This window comes from Branchiostoma belcheri, unplaced genomic scaffold, assembly GCF_001625305.1.
Source record: "Branchiostoma belcheri isolate BF01 breed outbred unplaced genomic scaffold, Haploidv18h27 scaffold77, whole genome shotgun sequence".
Classification (NCBI taxonomy): domain Eukaryota; kingdom Metazoa; phylum Chordata; class Leptocardii; order Amphioxiformes; family Branchiostomatidae; genus Branchiostoma; species Branchiostoma belcheri.
In genome coordinates this window covers 1,395,868-1,418,605 of record NW_017804431.1, presented here as the reverse complement: position 1 = coordinate 1,418,605, position 22,738 = coordinate 1,395,868, and the positions used below count along the sequence as shown (strand labels likewise).

The following is a 22,738-nucleotide window of genomic DNA, read 5'->3' as shown; positions in this document are numbered from 1 at the left end:
GGTGGTCACAAAACTATGTGTTACTTGGTGTTACATAATATCACCTTTTCATATCTGGGGACCAGGGAACAATTGTAATATAATGCATACGAGAAAACATATGCGTAATCTAAGAGTTAATTGTCCCTTTTTTTTACTGTGTGGCTAGTATGCAAGGAACGCTCACACAGACACATATACACACAGACAATACACACAGACAGACACACACACACACACACACACACACACAGACACACACACACGCACACAAGCACACACACACACACACACACACACACACACACACTCTCTCTCTCTTTCTCTCTCTCTCTCTCTCTCTCATTCATTCACCTGTCCCAGGTTGAGCGGCAGACAGTACCGTCTACACTGCGGTTCGGGGAAGGACTGTCCTAGGTTAGTCGGGTCACAGACAGACAGACGGACACACACACACACACACACACGCTCACACTCACACACACACACACACACACACACACACACCTACCTGTCCCAGGTGTAAGGGCAGACAGTACCGTCGACACTGCGGCTCTGGGAAGGACTTCTCGTCGTCCGGTCTGCGCAGGTGCGACAGGTACAGCAGCTTGACGATCCGCGCGTCCTCGAAGCAGCAGAGGTCAAGGACAAGATGGCCGTCCTCCTCGTACGTGTTGATGTGGTGGAAACTGAAGAACGAGTCGGCTGCAGGACAGGAAATCAAACCGATCAGATATAAAAAGTAGTGATCGCTAAGTAAGGGTATGAAACTGACTGGAAAGGATTTTGAGTCATGCAAACTAGAGAGAACTAATTGTTAGTTAGATTTCAATTTTACGATTTTAATCGTATTATTAACGTCGAGAGCTTTTCGTTCGTTCTTTAATTGCGTTTTATATTATATGTATCTTTGTAACTTTCAACAAATTTCCTGTTGCAATTTCTGTGTACATGCCAGTTGATTGAATTAAACTGAACTTTCAAATATCAAGAATTCATTTTGTTGTGGGAAATGACGTTTTTCACGGCAAGTATAAAGTACTTCTTTGCACAACTTGCTACGGTATCAAAAAGTAAAATTGAGCATAACGTTACATGTAGTTGCGAGTTCATAATCCTATGGGTTTTTTCTGGTTTATGGGTCTCGTACCGGAGTATTTTGTTCAGTTTATTTGGCTTGCTGTAAGATCTTAACATTAAGAACATTAAGGTCTCGTACCTAGGTATTTTGTTGAGACGATTTCCCCGTCCTCGCGCCGCACCACCACGAACCGACACGGAATCTCCGTGTGCCAATCAAAACACTCCGTCACGCCCACGTCCTGGATTCTGGCCAATAGGATCTGCGGAGAAGGAAGCTGAAAATTTAAATCTAACCAATCAAAGCATCCCGCGTCATGAGCACCTTCGGGGAGACCAGTTGGACTATCAGAGAAGCCACGTGACAAGTCTCACTGGGTCAGTCTACTGAGGAAGACCAGAGTGACTGGTCGAAAGCTCTAGGTGAGAGAACTTTTTCTGTTGGACCAAAAGTTTTAACTTTATACATACCTTGGGTATGTTCATGTAGAGCGGCTGTTCTATGAAGACGAAGTAGTTCTGCGTCATGCCGAAGCTGTGGTAGTAGGAGGCGCTCAGGCTGAAACTGGCGGGAATGCTGCAGACGATAGATGCGTTCTCCAGGACTGTAGCCTCGGGACCTAAAAAAAATTACGGCTCTTAACTTGGTGGCAAATGTGTAGATGTTGTCACATTGGCGCACCAAATCCGTAGTATGTTTTTGGCACACATATGTACGTATATTTTAACAGATTAGCGAAAGAGGCTCGGTGGGCGTCACTCCACCGTCAGGGAAAGGAGGATAGTGTAATCTAAAGTCGTAGGGGACATTGGGGCATAGTGAGAATCGAACCCGGGACCAACACGGCTCCTAGTTCAACGCTCTAACCATTGCACCACCGACGCCACCAGGACGTTAGGAGAAGACGTATTTCAACGTTATAAGTTGTCGTATTTTCCCATTCTTCGCGATTTTCTAGTCTCTTAATTATCATTATCATCACTAGCATCATTACTAATATCTAAAAAGGACCTGGGAAGAAAAGACGTGTTTCAACGTTATAGGTCGGGTCGCTTGCTATTAATTGGCGTGCTCGACTCGGAACCAAGAGGTCCCGGGTTCGAGTCCTGACATGCCACCGATCTTGTGCCATTGGGAAAGGCACTTTACACGAGTTTCCTCACTTAAGTGAAAATAAGTATTGCCCTGTCCTGTATTCGTCCTCTGCGTTGGTGGCGGTATAAAAATAAGTTGAAATAAACTTGAGTATGCCGTCACCATGTCTTGTGATACATGTTGGAATAGGAAAAAATGTCTTTTGCCTACCGCACTTTTTTCTGTCCACAGGGTCGAACCTGACGATGTTGTACTGACACCCCTCCCTGTAGCTGTAGGACGAGCCCATGTTGTAGACTGTACCATCCGGCTCGTGGTGGGGGTGTGCCGTCAGCGCGTTCACTGCGATGTATTTGGTCAAGTCGATCTGAGAAGGGAAATAGCAGAGTATGCAGAAGACTAAGAACAGGTAGGACCGTACACAAAACCTTTTGCAATAGATCAAAGCATACATATGAGACGAAAGTTAATATACGATGGCAATATTGTGAAATATTTTGAAGGTCCACAAAGGTGGCTATATATATATATATATAGTTCCAATTACCATAGTGACAATCGGCTGGTCCAGGTCATTTGCCTTATGTGTTTGGAACGAAAGAAGAAGAAACAGAGCAGGAAACACGATGCAAAAATGACAGTGTCGCTGACGAAAGGTAGTGGATACTACCTGAAACGTCTGATCGTTCCCAAAATCATATCTAGTTGCTTGAGTAACTGTTTTTTTGTTTTTTGTTTTGGGGGGAGCGTATCTTATTACCTGGATGTCTAACCTTCACCAACGTAGACATGCTTACCTGTCCTAGAGTGTCGAGTGTCCTGGGATCGAGCTTGGTCCATCTGTAGGTCTCGTTCACGCATTTACCTCTTTTACCTTATTTGTTTAGAACGGAAGAAGAAGAAGAAACGGAGCAAAAACACGGAGGTAAACACGCTCACCTGTCCTAGAGTGTCGAGTGTCCTGGGATCGAGCTTGGTCCATCTGTAGGTCTCGTTCACGCATTTACCTCTTTTACCTTATTTGTTTAGAACGGAAGAAGAAGAAGAAGAAACGGAGCAAAAACATGGAGGTAAACATGCTTACCTGTCCTAGAGTGTCGAGTGTCCTGGGATCGAGCTTGGTCCATCTGTAGGTCTCATTCACGCAGAAAAACTCGTCCGACATCGGAAACGTGTTCACCAGGTCGTTATCGCTCATGTCTGGCGGGAAGAAGTAAGAGAAGAAGCGCGCGAATATGTTCTTGCACGGGTCGGGGTAGGCCATGGTGCCGTACTCCGACAGGACGATCCGCTGGGCTTTCATCGCCTCCCGGTAGGCCTCGGTCTCCAGGAAGCGGCTTTGGTACGTCACCTAGCGGTTAAGGAGAAAAGTGCAAATAATTTATGATGACGTCTCATCACAAGAAACTCGTATCAAACGATGTCAGGTTTGATTAATTCATTTTAACAAAGTCTGTATAAAAAGACATGGTTTATTTTATTGTTTTCTATAATCATTTTTGCACCTATTGTCTTGTCACCGCTTCGTCATAAATTAGTTTTTAAATTTCCTTTCATATCATCTCAAATTCTGTGAAGTTACTTCTTACCTTTCGTCGTCGGAAATAATTTGATTTTTCTTATTTCTTTGCTGTTTTTTTGTTGTTGTTAATTTTACTGCTAACCTTTGCTTGCTTCTGTACTAGCTTCTTGTTTCTCTTCTCATTTCTTTCCTTGTTTTTTTGTCTAAATTGTTGTAGAACCATCCACTCACCTTGCCGTCCTTGATGTTGAACTTGTGCACGATCGCCAGCCCGTCGAACCAGTACCGGTACGCTTCTTTCCCCACCTCGAACTTTCCCGGCCCGGTCCGCATCAGGGATCCGGCCAGCCAGGGCGGGATAGATCCTGGGGATATATTTATATCAATAAATCGATCAATAAATCGATTAATAAATCGATCAATCAATCAATCAATCAATAAGTAAATATCTGTATCTGTACAGCCGGTATAACCGCCCCTCGGCGTAACACACCAGCTTCGCAGGCACGCGGCGCGGCGGCAGCTAGCTATATCACACCGAACGACTTGTTACATAATGATGATGCCCCAACTATGCTTGGTGGCAATGAGATCCACTCTGCGATAGTTGTTGGAAAATACGAGTTTTTGAACACCTCAATTCTTGATAACTCTGATATCTATAACATTAGAGACCCGCTCAGTCAGGGCAAGATCGACCTTGGTAATATCAACAGATTTTTTTTACAATCGAAGATTTAACCGATTAATCAATAAATCGTTAGGAAATTTATCAATCATGATGCATGGCCGCTCTCTGATTCGTATCACGAGCTCCGGAGGTAGCTGACCTGAGCGCCCAGACAGTTGGTAAACATCCGACAAGGCCATTGTCCTGCCTGGTTCAAAGTGCACTACAATATTGCCCCTCTCCACAAAAGCACGTTTTGGTTACTAAGGTACTTGAAGTGCTACTGCCTTGCAAGTTTAGTCTACAAGCAAAGGGTTTAGCATTGGACTTAGTTTTGACGTGTTTTCATGTTTTTTATCGGGCTTTTTTATTCTTTCTTTTGTACTGACTGTGGTATATCTTTTTTTTTACGCCAGGCAAATGAATACTGTCTGGCAAATGGATACTGTCTGGCCAATTTTGAATTTGATATCTGTAAAATGTCTTTACAGCCCCTAAATTTCTGCTTGGAGGCTATTACATGGCACCATAGCGACCCACCAGACATCTGCTTGTAGATTTTAGCATGACGCCATATTGCGGCCCGGAGGCCACTGAACCGAGAATGACCTGCGGCTACGCAGGTGCGTTTACAGCACATAAACCCCTGAATGTACCCAGCGACTGTGTCTCCGTATGAATATTCGTTGGAGAAAACGCGAGCGAGGGGTCCTCTGGGAAATACCAGCTGCTTCTATGAATGAAGACGTTAGCATACGAATATCTCTCTCTTTTTTTAATATAAAAGACAGATAGGACGCCATTAAAACGTTATTGTTATGTTGACGACGATAATTCTAGTCGGAAAATGATACAAATGCAGCAATGCCCGAATAAATCTACCCCAAGATTTTTAGGACACTCTTTTAGTTACTTCCCGAGCAGAGGTTGTGGAGGAATGATCGTTAACGTTACATTTTTATATATGGTCGTTTTTTTTTGTTTTTTTTGTTCCTGACCCCGTCGGTGGCCGGCGACCTTCTCTGGCTAATGGATACTGCCTGGCCAATTTGACACTGTCTTTTTTGCCACCGAGAGGGATCTGCTAGTATGAGATTATTTTTTAGTCACAATGTCCTTAAATAACCCGGCTCTCACCGAGAAACTGATATCTCACACGAACTCACTACGCGCTATGATATACAATACGGCCATTACCCCATAAGGACAGGGGCCCTATAGGGAGAATTGGCGCGTACTAGTATGCTGTTCTCTGGGGCGTACGCTTAGAAATTTGAATATTTAATCATTCGGTAGATAGTACTGTAACACAAAATGACAAAATTATACCGTGAAAAACCTGTTTTACGAAACGAGGGACCGCTTCGTTTCCATATTAGAACGAAGCAAATCGAAGAAAAATATGAAAATAATACAATGTTTTTCATCGTCAAATCTTGTCTATCTTTGCAATTGTAACAAAAGGTAGGAGTAAGAAGGATATATTCAAACCTTTCGAATTCTATACATAATACAACATATTCTCAAGCAGGTTTCCCCATAGCCAAATATTGAAATACAATAGTAACGATTTCATGTCACTGACCCGAATAGAGGGGCGCAAATGCAAGTGTTTGTTTTGAAAGCGCGGTTTCGGTCTAGTAGCTTTGAAAGAAGTGTTCAGCAAATGTTAGTCTCCAACAAGACATATCTGGACAACAGAAGGGTAGCATTTCTTACGAAAAAAAAAATATAAGTTCCTCTCACAACATTTGCTTGTATCCAGTTGTATCCAGAACCGTGCTTTATCGAGAACCATGCTCAGGCACGGTTTTGGATAGTCCACGCGTATCCAGAACCGTGCTTGGGGCAAATCAAGACGTTCTTGGATACCCGGAGACTATCCAGAGCCGTGCCTGATCCCCAACTCTAACCCATTTGAGGCAAAGTTACCCGTCCTTCGCCCCACATGTAGGACAGACTTTTGGCAGGCTGCCATATTTCCGTCAAACACAAAAGGTCGATCAGTGCCTACGTGACATTATACTAGCCTCCGTAGCAGGCTTATAGAACTGGGTGTTTGGTGGTCTTCGGCTGTTTTCTGATTAGCCCATGCCAGTTCTCCAAAAACGGGGGTAATTCAACCAGGCCGGCTATGTTGTTTATATGCAATCAGAAAATAGCACATAAAAGCTCTCAAAGACCCTGAAGACCCCCAGTTTTTGGCATGCTATGGAGGCTAACATTATACCGACTCCTGCATTAAACAGCTGGCGTGTGCGTTACCGGCAAATATTTACATAAAAATACAGACAATACGGAATGAAAATATCCCTTACTAGTGAAACGCAGCAGAATTTGTCAAAGCACAAAATAAAACTGGTAGAATGTTTGTTGTCTATTCTGCGGTTTGAACTCATTGACCTTGGCAGACGACCGTCTAGGCTTCGATTGTAACCCAACCCTCCGCTTCCATATTTTAATATAGCGGCAACAAAAACCCTGCTGCATTCTATAACGAAAACATCCGTGGCTAAAAATACAGATCGAAGCGTTAAAATACACGTACCTTTGATTGTAGTCGGGACCGGTTCTGGAAATTCGTCCACGGAATAAAACATCCTAGCGCTACCAAGGGGGGCGGTCATGCTTGCTTCTTAAGGTTTGGAGCTTCTTTAAGGACAAGACGCGATAGTTCAAGGGCAAATCCCAGTCGCAGAGGTCAAGACAGAACCGTACCAGTCTGTATAGTAGGATGGCAGCGTTTAGAACTCTGGTGTTTTACCGGTAGAACTGTTTTCGTGCAATGCAGTAGACATCTTTCTTTTTCCACGTCAGAAGCGCCACAGCAAGAGAAAGGAACCGGCGAAATTTAATAAAGGGTGTGACGTCATCCCCGCGAAGCGCGCTGATTGGTCGGCTGGTGTAAAAGGTCGGGGTCGGTGGTGTATCATGTTACACCTCACTACGTCAGTCAGTGGTCATTATGTACAGGTTAATGCACATGTGTACGTATGGAGGTTGTCTGGATACAGAAGTACACTACTAAAAACCAACAAAATGAAATGTTACAAAGTCAGAAACACATATTTGGTACGTAGAGCCTATCATAGAAACACAACTGTTACAATAGAATCATTGGGGTGCTAGCAAGCGATAGTGAGAAAATATTACAAGTAGAAGAAATAAAATGCACGGATTGTAGATCTTGTATATATTGTATATAGTGGATAAAGCAATAGTACTATAGTACTAAAAACCAACTAAATGAATCGTAGGAATACATGTACCACTAAAACGCATTTTTGTACATTACGATTGTTTAAAAATATGCAGAAGAATCAGAAATGCACAAATTATATACATGAAAACTATTTGCGCTCTGACATTTCTACATTGTTCTTAAGGGCTTGACGTCAACCTACGACGTTATCGAGATTTGTCTGATAATAAAATTTGGTCGATTTTAGATTTTGTTTTGCGTCCTGTCATCACGTGCAGATGAAAGTACAAGGAGGCTGAAGAACAATGAACTATGGAGGTAGCTGTGCTTTTAATCATGTGCAGGTGAAAGCACAGAGGCGCTTAGGGACAACGAACTGTGGTACACGTGCATGTAAACATGTGCAGGTGAAAGTACAAGGACGCTACTTAAGAAACAATGTACACGTGCTGGTACTCAGCAAACAATGGAAGCTTTGTGTGTGAGCTTTGCAGAATGACTAGGGCTGGTTGTGGGTCGGGACATGTCCAGAAAGAATAGATACTTCTGTGGTAAACGTCACATGCCATACGGTTTGTTCTGTCTACGTCGTATCCCCTCAAAAGTATCGTTTATTGGCCAGATAGCTTGCAGAAAACCGATGGTGTTTACGGTATAGCAGCGCCACCTATGAGGTATCAATGGTACTGAACCTGATAACTTCTACATACTAGTATACAGTACATGCTGTAAATGTATCTCTAGTACTTGCATATAGTTGTACAGTATTAGAAAGTGAGGAGCAGAATCAAACTTAAAAGATGAAAAATATCAAAATGGCTAGATAAGATCAGATCCAACAAGAAATACATGGAGAAGATGGCAAATGTGAAATGTTTAAGTGTAAGCTTTAATGACAATGGCTTTCCTAGTTTCCACAAAACCTTCACCTGAAAAAAACATACTGAAATCTGTGATTTACAAATGAAGTGTGACTGATAAAATATACAATGTCATACAGTAATCTACTATATACATAAGTTTTGTAAGGCTTCTATATGTGTGAAGTAATTCTCTGTGTTTTGATACTATAGGGCATTTACAACTTTTACTTCAATATTCACAACCAGAAATTCCTACCTTTAAATCTGAACAAGAATAAAAGACATAGCTGTCTGATCTTTTTTTTATTACAGCTAAGAGGTGTACAGAATAGTGTTTCTATTTACAATTTTGTACTTGCTTAACTCACTCAATGGCCATAATGAACCTTTTAAGAAGGGTGACTCATATTAAGAATCCAAGTTGAGATCAATTTTAAAGACTAACATGTACAACAAGTGTTCTTTCATTCTAGAATAGCCTTCATGACAACCTCTATGTAACCCTAACAATAAAAGACATTCCTTACATGTAGGGTGTACCAAGGAGCTAAAACAACGTCCTTGGGTGTACCAAAGGTTTGTTACTACCGACACGTTTATTCAGACAGAACAGTTTGCATCATCTCCTGTGTGACCGGCCAGCGTTTCTGACTAGCCGGCGTGGCGGTCAGCCCGGATGCTATGTCCTCCTGGCTGGGCTTAGCTGGCCGGTGCAGGGGTTTCTTAGTGCCTGTCACATTCAGCAGCTTCAGTTCCAAAGGACCAAGCTGTAGGTAGTCCTGCAGGAGAAATAACATGGCAATCAGAGATGGCAGGCTTCGCCCCCTTACCCATACTGGTTGGGGGACCCTTGCAGTCTAACAGAAAAAAATTAGCAGGACTGAGGATATATGGCAACACTCAGTTGTGTAGATTGTAAACTTCAAAAACACACACACAAACACACACACATACACAGAGAAAGACACACATGCACACACACACTCACACACACATTACATACACACATGTGTACATCTACATACATAGAATAACAGACAAACACACACTTGCACATACACGGCCAAACACACAATCCAAAAACAGTATTTCTATACATGTTGTATATGGGTAGACATTAAAGAATCTATAGAAGGCAACAAAGGCTTTAAATCAGGAAAAGCAATTAACTTCAAGTACCTCAAAATCCTCCTCCTCAAAGAACAGGTAGTTGTCTAAGACGTCCATGTCCCTCCCGTCTGTGTGTTCAGCGAAGACCTCCTCCCCTTCCTCCTCCTCTTCCTCAGATGAGTCAGACTCCCCCTCCTCTCCTCGAGCCTTGATAGCGAACACTCTCTCCTCCACAGCCCTGACTACAGCACTACGTGGTCGGGACCTTCTGTCTGAGCCTGGGTAATGACACAGAATCAAAGGAGACAATAAAATTAGTCAGACATCACTGCTCAAGAAAATGAACTACAATAGAGAGAGAAAGAGAGAAGCTGTATCTGAGTCACAACATCAGACTAGAGTCTCACATACTAAACTATTTAAGAGACATAGCAAAGAGACAAATGACAATGGATTGGACTGTAAAATGACAAACATAAACTGACTTGGCTTATTATGTTGCCTCTGGATAATCCGGTAAGGTACATTGATATGGCTTAACAATGATTCCAGTTCATAGTTAATAACAGTTATTATTATTATAATTATAGTATTTTTTCCTAACCTGCGGAGCTGGTTGACTCACTGCCGTAGTCTGGCCTGAGTTTGTCCACAGGAGTTTTCCCGATGGCCAGCTGTGCCAGGTCCATCTCCAGCATCCCTGTCTGGTCGTCTAACGCATCGCTGTCACTGAACTGGGTCAGGTAGAAGTTCCTACACGACAAACAATTGGTAAGAACAGTTTCATTATTTTAGAAGTATTGAGGCATTCAACCGCTTGTACAAAATGTAGTCTGAGGAAGACCAGAGTGACTGGTTGAAAGCTCTAGGTGAGAGAACTTTTTTGTGTTGGATCAAAAGTTTGAACTTTAAACACTTTAAGTCTTTGTTTTCTTCCTAGAACTGTCATGGAGTGAAACTCACTGCCACCAAGTACAGTAGGGGTATCATCACTAGATAGCTTTAAACAATGCTTACAGTTAACATTGTAGATGTTCAAAGGTTAGGTGTAACAAGTCGTTTGGTGTGATGTAGCCAGATGTAGCAAATGACCTCCAATCAGGAAAAACGGTTGGACGTTGCGAATCAGAGATGGCTTCGGGCCATATTGAAAGTCAGGTGGCAACAACACACTAGCAATGACGAGATCAGGCGTCGGACAGGTCAGCCAAAGCTCTCTAAGCTAGTACAAAGAGCAAGGCTGAGGTGGCTAGGCCACGTATCTAGAATGCCAAGGCAAAGACTGCCAAAAGTGGTGTTAACGTGGTGTCCACAAGGAAAAAGGAAGAGGGGCGCGTAAAGTATGACGTGGAGAAGAACAGTGGAAAGAGACCTTGCAGTGATGGGTTGCGAATGGGAGGGGGCGCAACGAGCAGCACAAGATAGAGGAAGATGGAAATCAATGATGGCCCGCCTCAGCAGTAGCTGACATGCGGTGGAGTGGTAGGTAGGGTAGCCAGATGGAGACTTGTCAGAAAAGCAGGTTTATAAGTACAAACTATTGACTACTTGACTGTTTCCAACCCACCTGGATATTTTCAGGTCCTCTATCCTGCACTCGAACAGCTGACTGAGAATGGTCAGGTTTTCCTTCTCCAGAACTTCCACAAACTTCCGCAGGGTTCGCACCTCCTCTCTGTGGAGCTCAGCCTGGAAGTAAAGGTATCGAAATCATTATGGGCAATCTGCAAGATCTGTTAGTCACAGAAATTTGATTCTATTAAGCCTACAAAACCTACAGTCTATCATTCCTTTACTTTAGTCTCCACACGACTCCTTTGCAGGCTTAATAAATACAAGTAGAATCGGCCTAAAAAGGGGATATAATTGGCCAGAGAAGTTGCCGGTAAATGAACCCTCTCTGACTGGCCAACTCCTCTGGCCAATTAAATCCTCTTTTTAGGCCAATTTCTACTATCTATTCAGCCTGCAAAGGTGGAGACTACATTCCTTCACCACTCACCTTGTCCTGTACAAAGTGTCACCAATTATTCGAATTCCACACTGCTCTAGGCTTGAGCAGCCACTTGCAACATCATCATCCTACAAACTGAGGGGACTCTGACATGGACACAAATGCTTAGACCACAAACTACTGCCAATGATCATCAATCATCATCATTACTACTAAAAGAAACCTACCTCATGCTTCAGCCAGTCATTATCCTTGACCTCCTGAGCACTGTGTTTGTCCAGGTGGGTCATGGCTCTCTGCAAGGATACACAAATGTCATATAGTCAAGACCTCTTACAGAAATATTCAAAGAAAGAACAATTAGTATCTTTTACAGAAGGACACACTGATTTCTTTCCTAGAATCTCAGACATTTCAAAGCAAAAAGTCAGCAATGAAAACAGTTGTCTGTGAGAAAATCCTGTATCTGACTATATCCAGGAATGTCAAGCATGACTCGAACCCGGGACCTCTTGGTTACGAGTCGAGCACTCTACCATCATGCCACACAACACCACATGTTGATCTCCCACAAACATTTTTTACAACAGAGCAGTCTCTGTAGCTCCCTGGACATATCCAGACTGTCTCACCTCGGAGGCATTCTCCCTCTGCTGCTGTAAGGTCAGGTCCATGTAGTTGGAGATCTTCTCTTTGGCCAGGTCTAAGGACCGCTGGAGGTGACTCGCCATCTCATCAAAATTCACCTGGAGACAAAACAACAGTACATGTACATACAGATACATGTACATATACCAAGCCAAATATCAGCACTATTGTGAAACCCAACAATATCCACTAGACCTCTAGGAAGAGGAGCATGCACATGTAGATTGGGCACTTTAGGACAAAAAATCGTTGATTGATCATTTGATATATCAATTTATTAATTTATTTATGATACCTGCATGTTCTGCTGTAGCTCTTGCTCCAGTAGTTTGTTGATTGATTGATTGATCAATTGATTGACTGATCGATTGATTGATTGATTGATTGATTGATTGATTATTGTTACCTGCATGTCCTGTAGCTCCTGCTCCAGCAGTCTGATCTGTTTGGCGTGTTCATGTTGTCCCTCGTCCCGGTACTTCCTCCAGTACTCAACTACCTTCGTCTGGTCTGCTAACTCCTTCTCTCTCTCCTCTATCTCTGTCTTAAGGTCTGAGGACAAACAGTAAGGAGACTCTCAACTTTTTGCCTCACAGTTATGGGACTCGCTAGCACTAGAGTTGCACCAAAGTGTAAAATTGCCTACGACAACTGTTTGTGCACTATAATGTCATTACCCAGATTTTGCAGTGCCAGTGCAATGTTTGTTTACCAAAAAGGACAGACACCTTTCTCACTCATGGTGCAAACAATGTTATTCTTTCATATCCCGTCTGTATAACTCCTCAAATAACATCATCCAAAAATCTGTTCTCAAATCCAATGTTATCATCTGCAAGAAATTCTTCCACAATGTCTCACTCTGGGTCTGTCTGTACTACTACTCATAGTATGGATGCCTGAACTAAAGAATAAAGAATTATCCCACCTTCCACAGACTTGTCCTCGTTCCTGATGGCCTTCCACTTGTCCTTCATGGTAGAGTCCACCTTCTCCCTGCCGACCACCGTCTCCTGCTCCAGCTCCTTATCTCTCTCCTTAGCCTGCTTAAGGAGGGTGCGGATGTGCAGGGCCTGCTCATCCTTAAGACGGTTATTCTGGGGGAAAAAGGTTATTTTTTTGTTATTTGGTGGGCTGGCTACACTCCTTACAATTATTGGGGCTTAAGTTAATCGCAAGGGTCTGGAGCAGCTGCCATTCGGTGCTAACTCAGGTGATCTCAATACGACCCCAGGTGTGGCCATAGGACTGTAAGGTTTGAACCACACACACACCGGGAGGTCCCCTACTCTTTTCGATAAGTCACAGTGGTGGGTTCTTTAACGTGTGTTGGGTTCTTAGCCTGTCACTCAAAGACCTGCTTGTTCAGCCACCAAAGAAGGTTCCGGGCCCATCATCTACCGAGACAGATGGAGGCTGATGAGGTATCTTTTACGCTTTTCCAAATTCCCCTTGTAATATTGCATGTAATTACATTGTATACATCAGAAGTACTGGTTCAGTATTGAACCATCTGAAGTCTCTCGACACTCACCCTTTCTTTGTGGCGTCTGTTTTTGTCCTCCAGACCGTTGATTTCTGCTACAAACTCTTCCACAGCCTTGTTTTTCACCTCAATCCTGTAACAGGACAGTTTAAAATAGTAAACTTTATGTCCCTTGGCAGTGATCAACAAACAAACATGGAGTTATAAGGAGATAACTCCATGAAACAAAGCAAGGCTGGTGTCAGCAGTTTTTGCTTGATTCAGTCGGGCCACCGGAAACACATTTATACATTTGTAATTTTTTATCCAAGGCTTTATCATCATTAGCGTGTGAATTCAACAACAATCTTTAATGATGAAGACATCAAGTACACACTACAAACACACAAACATATAGGTTGTTTTTCTTGGTTCTCCTTTGGTACCCATGATCATGAAAATAATCATTCTGGCATACTCATTTTCACCAGAGCAAAATGATGAGAAAGTCGTGTAAAACCTTTTCCAAGGGCACAAGATCGGTGACTTGGCAGGATTCAAACCCGGAACCTCTTGGTTCTGAGCTGAATGCTCCGCTGTTATGCCACGCGACCTCTTAACATACTTAACATATATCAAATACACCAATGACAATAATTCTTACTGGAATGCCAGGATGGCCTCTCGAAGTGTCATGTTCTCTTCTCCTCCTCCCTTTCCTGACTTCTTCTTTCCCTTCTTCCCCTTCTTTCCTCCTCCCTTCTTCTTCTTCCCCATCTCTGATCTTCAGTTTTTCAGCAGCCTGGTCTGGATGTTAGGGATGGAAAAATTACAATTATCCAGGGTTGGATGTTTAACAAGTTTTCAAAAATCCACTTGCCCTAGTACATGGTCATTTCCACTTGCCCGAACCAACTTTTTATTTTTGCCCGAAATATTAATGACATATTTCGATGCAGCAAGGAAAAACTTCTATTTTTTCATGAATAAAAACACTGTTGAGTTATTAGGCAATTTTATGTCAATATCATATCATTGACATCTTGGGATATCACCAACGAGGTTTAAATAGATTAAATCTATTAAAACTCCTTGATATTACTTAATCTTTAACACATGTATGACTATAAGTAGAGTCTACAGTCAAGACTCAAATTACATGAAAACAAAATATACATCCAACATACCTGATCAAATATCATTACCATCATTAACTGGAATATCATTATGAAAGTACGCAAATACTCAAATCAGTAGTTTTATCGATATTTTCTTAACTATTGCCCAGTATGGAATCTCCAAATAAGGGGGGGGGTAGATATTATGTCATAAACACTGGTTGCACAACTCTGTTTTGGTCCTGTCGGACAGTCTAACTCAATCCACAGGACATTCTTTACCTTGTTATTACAAACAAACGACTCCTAACAATGTTATTAACAGTTCCGTAACTTAATGTCACATAATATTGTGGGGAAAATGACAAAATTTTACCTCAAAATCAATGTTGTGTCCGGTATCCAAGAACGCTGCCCGCCGGCGCCATCTTGGTAATGTAATCCAACATGCTCCGACTTCCTGGCTTTGGATTGGTCAAAATGTTTTCTTTCTCTCTTCTCATTGGTTGTTCCAAATCTGAGCAGCCATTGGCTTACGGTAGGATATTCGGGGTACTGAATATTTGACCTATGACCTACATGTGCTAGCGCGGGAGACGGTAAAAAAAACATTTTTCCAAGCAAAAAAAGGGCGCGAAAAGGACGATAATGGCACAAAAACAGGACGAGGCAGGAGAAGAAGAGTACGAGGAAATCGAGGATGAGTCCCTGGTGCTTGTGGAGCTGACAGGAATCATGGATACGGAGTTTTTAAGGACCGGGTCCGGACAGTGCAAGTTTGTGGGCATCGACAGTGAACAGCCGGTACTACAGATAGACAGGTAGGAGCGGGATAGCGGGTATCGATCAGTATCGATTCAATAACATTGATATGTTGTCAATAGATCTATTAGATGATAGATAATGTATTCACTTAGATCTATGACATGTATAATTTGACACAGTTACAGTCTGAGTACAATGACAACATTTAACTTCAAGGAACATATTTCAGAAGAACTTTCACTTTTCTACATAATTTTGTAGAAACAAGATGTTAATGTATGAAGCAAGTTTTAACTGTAATATCCAATACATAAAATTGGACTTACCAGAATTTTGACTGTACATCTCCAGTCTTTGTCAAGGAATGAGCAATCCACCGCTTCTGTGACGTCACGCAGATAATACATGTGACTCCGTGAGCAGTGGATCATAGGTTGCAGAAAGTCTGTGGCGCCCCCCGTCTCTGTTGAGGGATGGTTGAAATGCCCTGATGTAGATGGCCATGTCACGTGTCACGTGTGTTATCTGCACGATGTCACGGAAGCGGTGGATTGCTCATTCCTTGAGAAAGACTGGAGTTGTACAGTCGAAAATTTGGGTGAGTCCAATTTCTTGTGTTAGAAATTACAGTTCAAACTTGTTTCATAATGACTTAGCTACCAACACAGATGAACTTTCAAGGTAAGATGTTAATGTCATCTTCCTCCTCAGGTACATCTTCACAGGCTCCTATGAGGATGCTGTGGGGACCTGTGTGATGTTTGAGGAGGGGAGTCAGGAGGAGGAGGACCAGCAGACCTACATGTGCCACACCGCCAAGAAACTCACCATGACACGGTAGGGAAAAAAATCACTCTTTTTTTAATACTTTGTTTATTCTGTTTTCTTTAGCCAGAGTGGCCCTCTCAGTGGCTAAGCAGTGGGGCCCTCTCCAAGCAGGGGTTTGGGTTTTGGCTTATTGCTGGCATGTTTTTAGGCTTTTTTGGGGTTAGCATAATAAAAAAAAAACAGGGCAATAAGGAAAGCCTGATAAAATAGCCTAAACACTAGAAATAAGCCAAAACCCAGACCTCTGTTTGGAGAGTAGGAAAACTCTCTCTTGCTCGGAACCAAATTCTTCTTATATATTATAATTAGTGAATGCCCCCGAATACCCGTTCTAGAGAACAAATGCATGCAGCACAAATCTTAATTTTTTGGTTAGGAATATGTTGAAGTTGTGCTCACATCTATTAATCCTGAGTTTAAAATTCTTTCATTCAAAGTGACATAACTTCATAAGTCATAGTTCACAATTCACTTCCGTCTTTTCAGCAGATGAAGAAAGAATTTCTGTGTGAAGCCAAAGTAGGTGGCCCTTTTTTTTACCTCCCCTCCTTTTCACATGTTGTCTCTCCAGGTCTTTCCTGACCAGTAAAAATGATGACACAGACTCCATGTCTTTTCTACGTGAAGACACCCCGCATCACAGACGAGCCTTGAAGATAGCCTCCTCCTGTACACTACATGTCAAACCTGACAAGGCAGCCAGCAAAGGGGCTACAACAGAGGGGAGACAAGAACCCAACAGGACTGAGAGGACTAGTCAAGGCACTGGAGATGTGGAGATGGTAGAAGATGTAGAAAACATTACAGAGACATCAAAGCAAGTAGAAAGTCATGTAGAGGACAGTGATGATAGAATAGGTGAAAGAACACAACTTGGTGGGGACAGGGCTGCAACAGAAACTGGAGACAGAGAAAAAGAAACAGCATTATCTGATAGATAGTGTCAGAATTATTTTAGTTTTTAGTAGATGAACCTGCTAAAATCCTGCTTAACTGTGAGTGTGATGAGGTAGACTTCAGAAGAAAAAAACAACAAAGCTATGTACATGTATTTATAAATCATGGTTTAATCCATATACACTGGAATAAAGCAGAGTTACAGACAATGTCATTCTGGCTTTATCTTTTATGACAGTTACACTGTTGACAGTTACAGATAAACTCTCCTGCTGTATTGCCATAATAGTACCCATATTTCTCCATAATACATGAATACATTTTGTTCATCATTTTGCTCCAGTTACAGATAGTATTTGAGGTACGTAAGAAGCATCTGGATATATCACAGAGGAAGCACGTCCACACATACAATGTAAACACAGGAAGACTAGTAGTGTGCCCTAGATATATAACAGGCATTTTCTGTCCATGGCTTTTACATTAAAATATGTTGCCACTATCATCATAATTACATAAAAATACAGTCCAGATAACATTGTATCCCAAATGCTGTGTGTTATCATTCTGGTGGGGATATGAAGACATTACACACACATGATCTGATGACCAGGTCAAAATATATCATCATAGCCTAGCATTTCTTTTGGCTACAGAAACATGATTAGAGATAAAGTATGAAACTAATAAAAAAAAAACAGTTCAACACATACTTTAATAACTAGTACAAAATGCATATAACGCTACTATAAAATTTTATCAAAGTTGCAAACTTAAAAAAACTGCATATCCAACTTAAACAACAGTCCAGCTACCTTTAAAGGAAAAAATATATTAAATATATGTCAACCAATTTTCTCATTTTTTTTGTCCCTTCAAAATATACAGTACATCTCACTTGTAAAAAAAAATGATGACAACATTTGTTACATGTTAGTACAGTTGATACTAAACATCATCAAAACCAAGTTTATACATAGTTGAGATTATTGCCTTACTGAAAGGAGTCATTTGAAGACACCTCTATAAAAAACATAAATTCCTGAGTAACATATGTCATGTTACTTTGCCATTTAGCCAACTATATGTTGGATATTTCCCCTAGCCACCTATATCTTAGATATAAAAATTCCTCATTTTTATTTTATATAGTCCTTATAACTAGCCAACCGTATCTTAGATATTTTAGACCATATCAATTTATTTTTTTATTAGATCAGCTTTTCTGTAAATTGAAAACTAACAAATTAGTATAGTTTATGACACCTGTTGTTCTAGTGGTTTAAACATAGGCTGACCAGTTCTTTCTCTATAAACCAGGAACCCAAGAACCCCTATAAGAGCCACGATAATCAAGCAGCCGAACACGATCCCCACAGTCAGACCCTCGGTGGGACCGGTTGTGGCCGTTTCTTGATATTTCGCTGCACAGGAGAAGAAATTTCCGTCGTCGTGGGCGCAGAATTTATCGTTGTGGCAGGCGCGATGCCACGCATCACAGAAGTCAGACCAGATCGGCATGCCTGACATCTGCCAGCGGTTGTGGCTCGGGTCTGAGGAGTTGTAGTCGCTGTCTGGGTACTTACGGAACAAACCTGCCAGAAAACAAACAAACACAAACAAACAAACAAATTACAGTTGTATGTTGTATACAGTTATTACAGTTACTACATAGGTGAAGGTTAGACATCTAGGTAAAAAGGTATGCAAAAATACAGTTACTCAAGCAACTGGCTATATGATTTTGGAAACAGACATTTTTCACAAGATGATGAATATGTGCTAAAAAAACTACATAATGTCAACCCACAGGACAGAGGCAAGTGGTGGGCTGTCATCAAGCCGCAGTATTGCTGTGCAAGCACGTCTAACCTTCAGAAGTTGGGGAGCAACAGACAATAACCGGATAGTGAGTGAGTAAGTGAAAGGGCAGTTAATGTTATCAGACAGAATATTTCTTGCATTGCTATTAGCCTAATGAAGTCTGAGCGCACCAGAACTGTCTCCTTACCAGCGTTGGGCTCACACTCGTAGAAACATGCCTCCTGCACAAAGAACCGTTCGCAGGCCGGGGTGAGGGGGCCACACCTGTCCCAGTGCCACTCAGGACCGTAACTCTCTTTCAGCTTCTGTACACTGGACACGGTGTCTTCTGTGCAACAGGAGTGATCTTTCCAGGGGTGGCATTCAGAAAAGGTGTCTGGTTCTGGGCCTGGGGTATCCTATAAGAAAGAATATGTTGTCAATGCTACTAGTATTTAACCATTAACCCTAAACAGTACACCTGGGGTCCGCGCGGACCCCAGCACTATATACTCTGTAATATCTTTTTTGTTTCTAAAGATTTTTTTCTGAAATTTTAGGTAATTGTCACCCACAAAGTTGTCTCTCAATACAGTGCAGAAAACTCCGTTTCTACCATTTATAAAAAAATTATATCTGATTTTCTTTTGGGGTCCGCGCGGACCCCAGCCGGCTTTCGATCATAATGGATACACTGGCGTTCTTATACATTACCTTATTTCCGTTTTTATATGTTTTTATGCATTCATCGTATGTCTACTAAGTTTTCAGAGAATGGTGTAGTAATAGAATTAAATTTTAATAACTTTGGTGTAATTATGACGTCATATGACGTCAGAGCTAATAATATAGTCCGCCATATTGGATTTTGACCAATGACGTCATCAAATTAGCATATTCTATGTATATTAAATGATTTAACTTATATTTAATTATGTAAGATGTTATTAATGTTGGAAAAGAAGTGTAATTTTATATAAAACTCAGAAAATTTTTATGTTTAAACCAAAATTACTTCTATTTTCAAAAAAACTACCCGTTGCCATGGCAACACAAAAAAACATCAACTTACTAGTATTAAACTAATATGAACTTTTTGCCAGAGACATTTTAGGAAAGGTCTCCAAATTTGATACTTCTAGCGCAAGCCATTTAGCCGCTATCTGAGATCAAAGTTGGGCCTCAAAAGCCCCTTCAGTCTGAAATGGGTTTAAAAATCGGGTATTTCTTCTTGTCTTCTTTTCTTCACCAAAAAATAGAAAAAGTTCAAAATGTATGATTTTTGTATGTAATGTGGACACAGAGGTTCCCACATCAGTTTGCAAAACAATTGAGCTGGTAGCATGTTGATAATTTCTAAAAATTAGCAAAATACTGCTCTGGGGTCCGCGCGGACCCCAGGTGTACAGATTAATCAGTAAGGGAAGGTGTACTGTTGAGGGTTAAAAACCATTAATTTAAACTCTGCTCTGTAACTTTTCTTTAGTTTCTGTACACTGGATACGGTGTCCTCAGTACAACAGGACCAATCCTTTCAGGGGTGGCATTCAGAAAACGTGTCTGGTTCTGGGCCTGGGGTATCCTGATGGGGGAAAAAGATTAAAAACCATATGCATTACACAAAGGTATATAACTTTTCTTTAGTTTCTGTACACACGGCACAGTGTCCTCCATACAACAGGACCAATCTTTCCAGGATTAATCCAGAGGTGGCATTCTAAATGCTTTATTAGCTTTTCTTTTCTTTGTGTCACACTCACAACCTAGTTTTCTGTGTCTAGCCACAAACAGCATAATTTCCTACACCAGCGACTACTAAGTATTTGCGCGAGAGCTCAAATCATGTACTAGTAATTAGATGCATGGAAGACAGCTAGTACTAACCTTATATAATTCAGAGGTGCGAAAGTGCAGATAATTGCATGCTTACAAAACGAAACAAACTGTGATATAATACAGTACTGCCTGTACTGATATTTACCTTATGCAGATATCTCAGGTGACATACGGAGGGTGGGCTCAGTCCAAGGTTCCGAGTAACCTCGTCGTTCGGATTGTCCTTGTCGAAGAACCACATGGTGTATGCTCGCGATCGATTCGTCTCGTAAACGAAAGAACCGTCCCACATTTTCTCGCAAAGCTCCCGCCCAGACGCGTAAATCTCGTGGAAAGGCTTACAGGGGATGTCTGACTCCACAACGACCTTGGCTGCGGCAAGGTCATCAGTGAAGAACAAAATGGCCGCCGCCAGAAGGGTTGAGAACATGGTGGTTGTTGTGACTGTTCAGTGGGTTCTCTGGAAGTCACGCTTAGTTTGGATCTTGTACAAATGTAGCTTTGCCGTGAAAGTTTCCTGAATTGCCTGTAAAACATTCAGAGTGAACAGTCACCGTATACGATACTGTCAGTCAGTCTCAGAAAACTATGACTTTGCGGAGCAAATAAAACAAACAGCATGGCTCGCTTCACAACATACAAAGTTAAGTCTTAAGTCCAAAGTCTACTACTAGTACATAACTGTTACAGTAACACACTTGAAAATGTAGTACATGTAAATGTTTAACTTTATATTTAGGGAAAGCTTTAAGGTCAGTGATTTTATCTATATTTATTTTATATATCTTTATTTATATCTAGAGGTCCTATTGTAGTAAGTGAATTTGACTGTAATTTAACCTGGATTTGTTGGCACTAGATATTCTCAATGCTTCTAGAAAAGTTTACTTATTATAGTTATAAGTTATAACTTCATAATTTACAGACTTTTCCACCTGTCAAAAATCTCCTTTTTTGCAAAATCACTGACCTTAAAGCTTTCCCTTTGCAAAAAATAATATATTCAGACTATGGCACACTACGTTAACAGTGCACACAAAAAAAAAACATTGCCACTACAACCAAACCAATCAAATCTGCGTCGATCTAGATGGTAAACATGATAACTATAATACTAATATTATTAATACACACACACCTCCCTAGCCGTGGCGACTCGGTAATCTTTTTTGTATTATAATACAGGATATCCTGTATTATCCTGCAGGATATCCTGTATTATCTTGGAGTTAAAAGATGTGTTTCTACCTCCATGGTATTTATTCTACGAAAAGGATTACCGAGTCGCCACTGCTACCCCCCTCCCCAACCTTGAGTCAACAAGCACTTACCTTTTGGTACCTTTTTAAAATATATGTGACAACAGAAAAGCCCTGTTCTCTTCTCCGTACGATGTTTTGGAGATCAGAAAATCACAGCTTGAGCCAGTTTGCACGTGCGTTTTTCGTGTAGACTGTAACACGGCATGTAAGTTGCGCAACATGAAAATTATGACATACCCGTCACACATGGAAGGTGACCTCTATATGACCCTAGGTGGTAGGTCAAAGGTTGTCAACCTGATTCTCCAAAGCTGTCGCTGTATCAGGCCGAGACGTCTAACAACACTTGATTTTTCTCAATGTAGGCATAAAGCCGTTTGAAAATACATGTGTACTACTATTGCACAACAAAAACAGAATAGGGACAATGTTACATGGTCTGATGACTCAGAATTGTCGCAGTGTAGAATTTGTACAATGAAATTTCAGTCGTTGTGCTGGTTTATTTGGTTCTGACTCATTTATGCATTGGTTGGTTGGTTGGTTGGTTGGTTGGTTGGTTGGTTGGTTGGTTGGTTGGTTGGTTGGTTGGTTGGTTGGTTGGCTGGCTGGCTGGCTGGCTGGCTGGCTGGTTGGTTGG

The 22,738-nt window shown here is 41.5% G+C and overlaps 4 protein-coding genes across 4 annotated transcripts in view; 1 reads left to right on the top strand and 3 right to left on the bottom strand.

Moving 5' to 3' along the window:
• Nucleotides 1-7,158, bottom strand: part of LOC109485646 (beta,beta-carotene 9',10'-oxygenase-like) — a 9,596-nt gene extending 2,438 nt beyond the window's left edge. The window contains exons 1-7 of the mRNA XM_019789336.1: nucleotides 6,896-7,158; nucleotides 3,909-4,042; nucleotides 3,240-3,506; nucleotides 2,366-2,522; nucleotides 1,531-1,679; nucleotides 1,199-1,322; nucleotides 491-684 (exon numbers count right to left, since the gene is read on the bottom strand). Of these exons, the coding sequence (XP_019644895.1) occupies nucleotides 491-684; nucleotides 1,199-1,322; nucleotides 1,531-1,679; nucleotides 2,366-2,522; nucleotides 3,240-3,506; nucleotides 3,909-4,042; nucleotides 6,896-6,974 (1,104 nt within the window). The 5' untranslated portion in view covers nucleotides 6,975-7,158. The remainder of the gene's footprint in view (nucleotides 1-490; nucleotides 685-1,198; nucleotides 1,323-1,530; nucleotides 1,680-2,365; nucleotides 2,523-3,239; nucleotides 3,507-3,908; nucleotides 4,043-6,895) is intronic.
• Nucleotides 7,159-7,878: 720 nt separating this feature from the next.
• LOC109485635 (coiled-coil domain-containing protein 83-like) lies at nucleotides 7,879-15,183 on the bottom strand. The gene is made up of 11 exons (XM_019789326.1): nucleotides 15,084-15,183; nucleotides 14,254-14,396; nucleotides 13,659-13,743; nucleotides 13,053-13,221; nucleotides 12,531-12,676; nucleotides 12,109-12,222; nucleotides 11,704-11,772; nucleotides 11,090-11,211; nucleotides 10,127-10,275; nucleotides 9,592-9,800; nucleotides 7,879-9,191 (listed from the first exon to the last, which is right to left on the bottom strand). The coding sequence occupies exons 2-11, from the start codon at nucleotides 14,364-14,366 to the stop codon at nucleotides 9,009-9,011; spliced, it is 1,359 nt and encodes a 452-aa protein (XP_019644885.1). The 5' UTR covers nucleotides 14,367-14,396; nucleotides 15,084-15,183; the 3' UTR covers nucleotides 7,879-9,008.
• A 108-nt stretch (nucleotides 15,184-15,291) lies between these two features.
• On the top strand, nucleotides 15,292-17,574 carry LOC109485585 (general transcription factor 3C polypeptide 6-like). Its single transcript, XM_019789270.1, has 3 exons — nucleotides 15,292-15,528; nucleotides 16,184-16,309; nucleotides 16,872-17,574. The coding sequence occupies exons 1-3, from the start codon at nucleotides 15,356-15,358 to the stop codon at nucleotides 17,239-17,241; spliced, it is 669 nt and encodes a 222-aa protein (XP_019644829.1). The 5' UTR covers nucleotides 15,292-15,355; the 3' UTR covers nucleotides 17,242-17,574.
• Nucleotides 17,575-17,623: 49 nt separating this feature from the next.
• LOC109485581 lies at nucleotides 17,624-22,317 on the bottom strand. Its single transcript, XM_019789265.1, has 4 exons — nucleotides 22,168-22,317; nucleotides 20,982-21,362; nucleotides 19,209-19,419; nucleotides 17,624-18,792 (listed from the first exon to the last, which is right to left on the bottom strand). The coding sequence occupies exons 2-4, from the start codon at nucleotides 21,264-21,266 to the stop codon at nucleotides 18,455-18,457; spliced, it is 834 nt and encodes a 277-aa protein (XP_019644824.1). The 5' UTR covers nucleotides 21,267-21,362; nucleotides 22,168-22,317; the 3' UTR covers nucleotides 17,624-18,454.
• Between the last annotated feature and the right edge of the window lie 421 nt (nucleotides 22,318-22,738).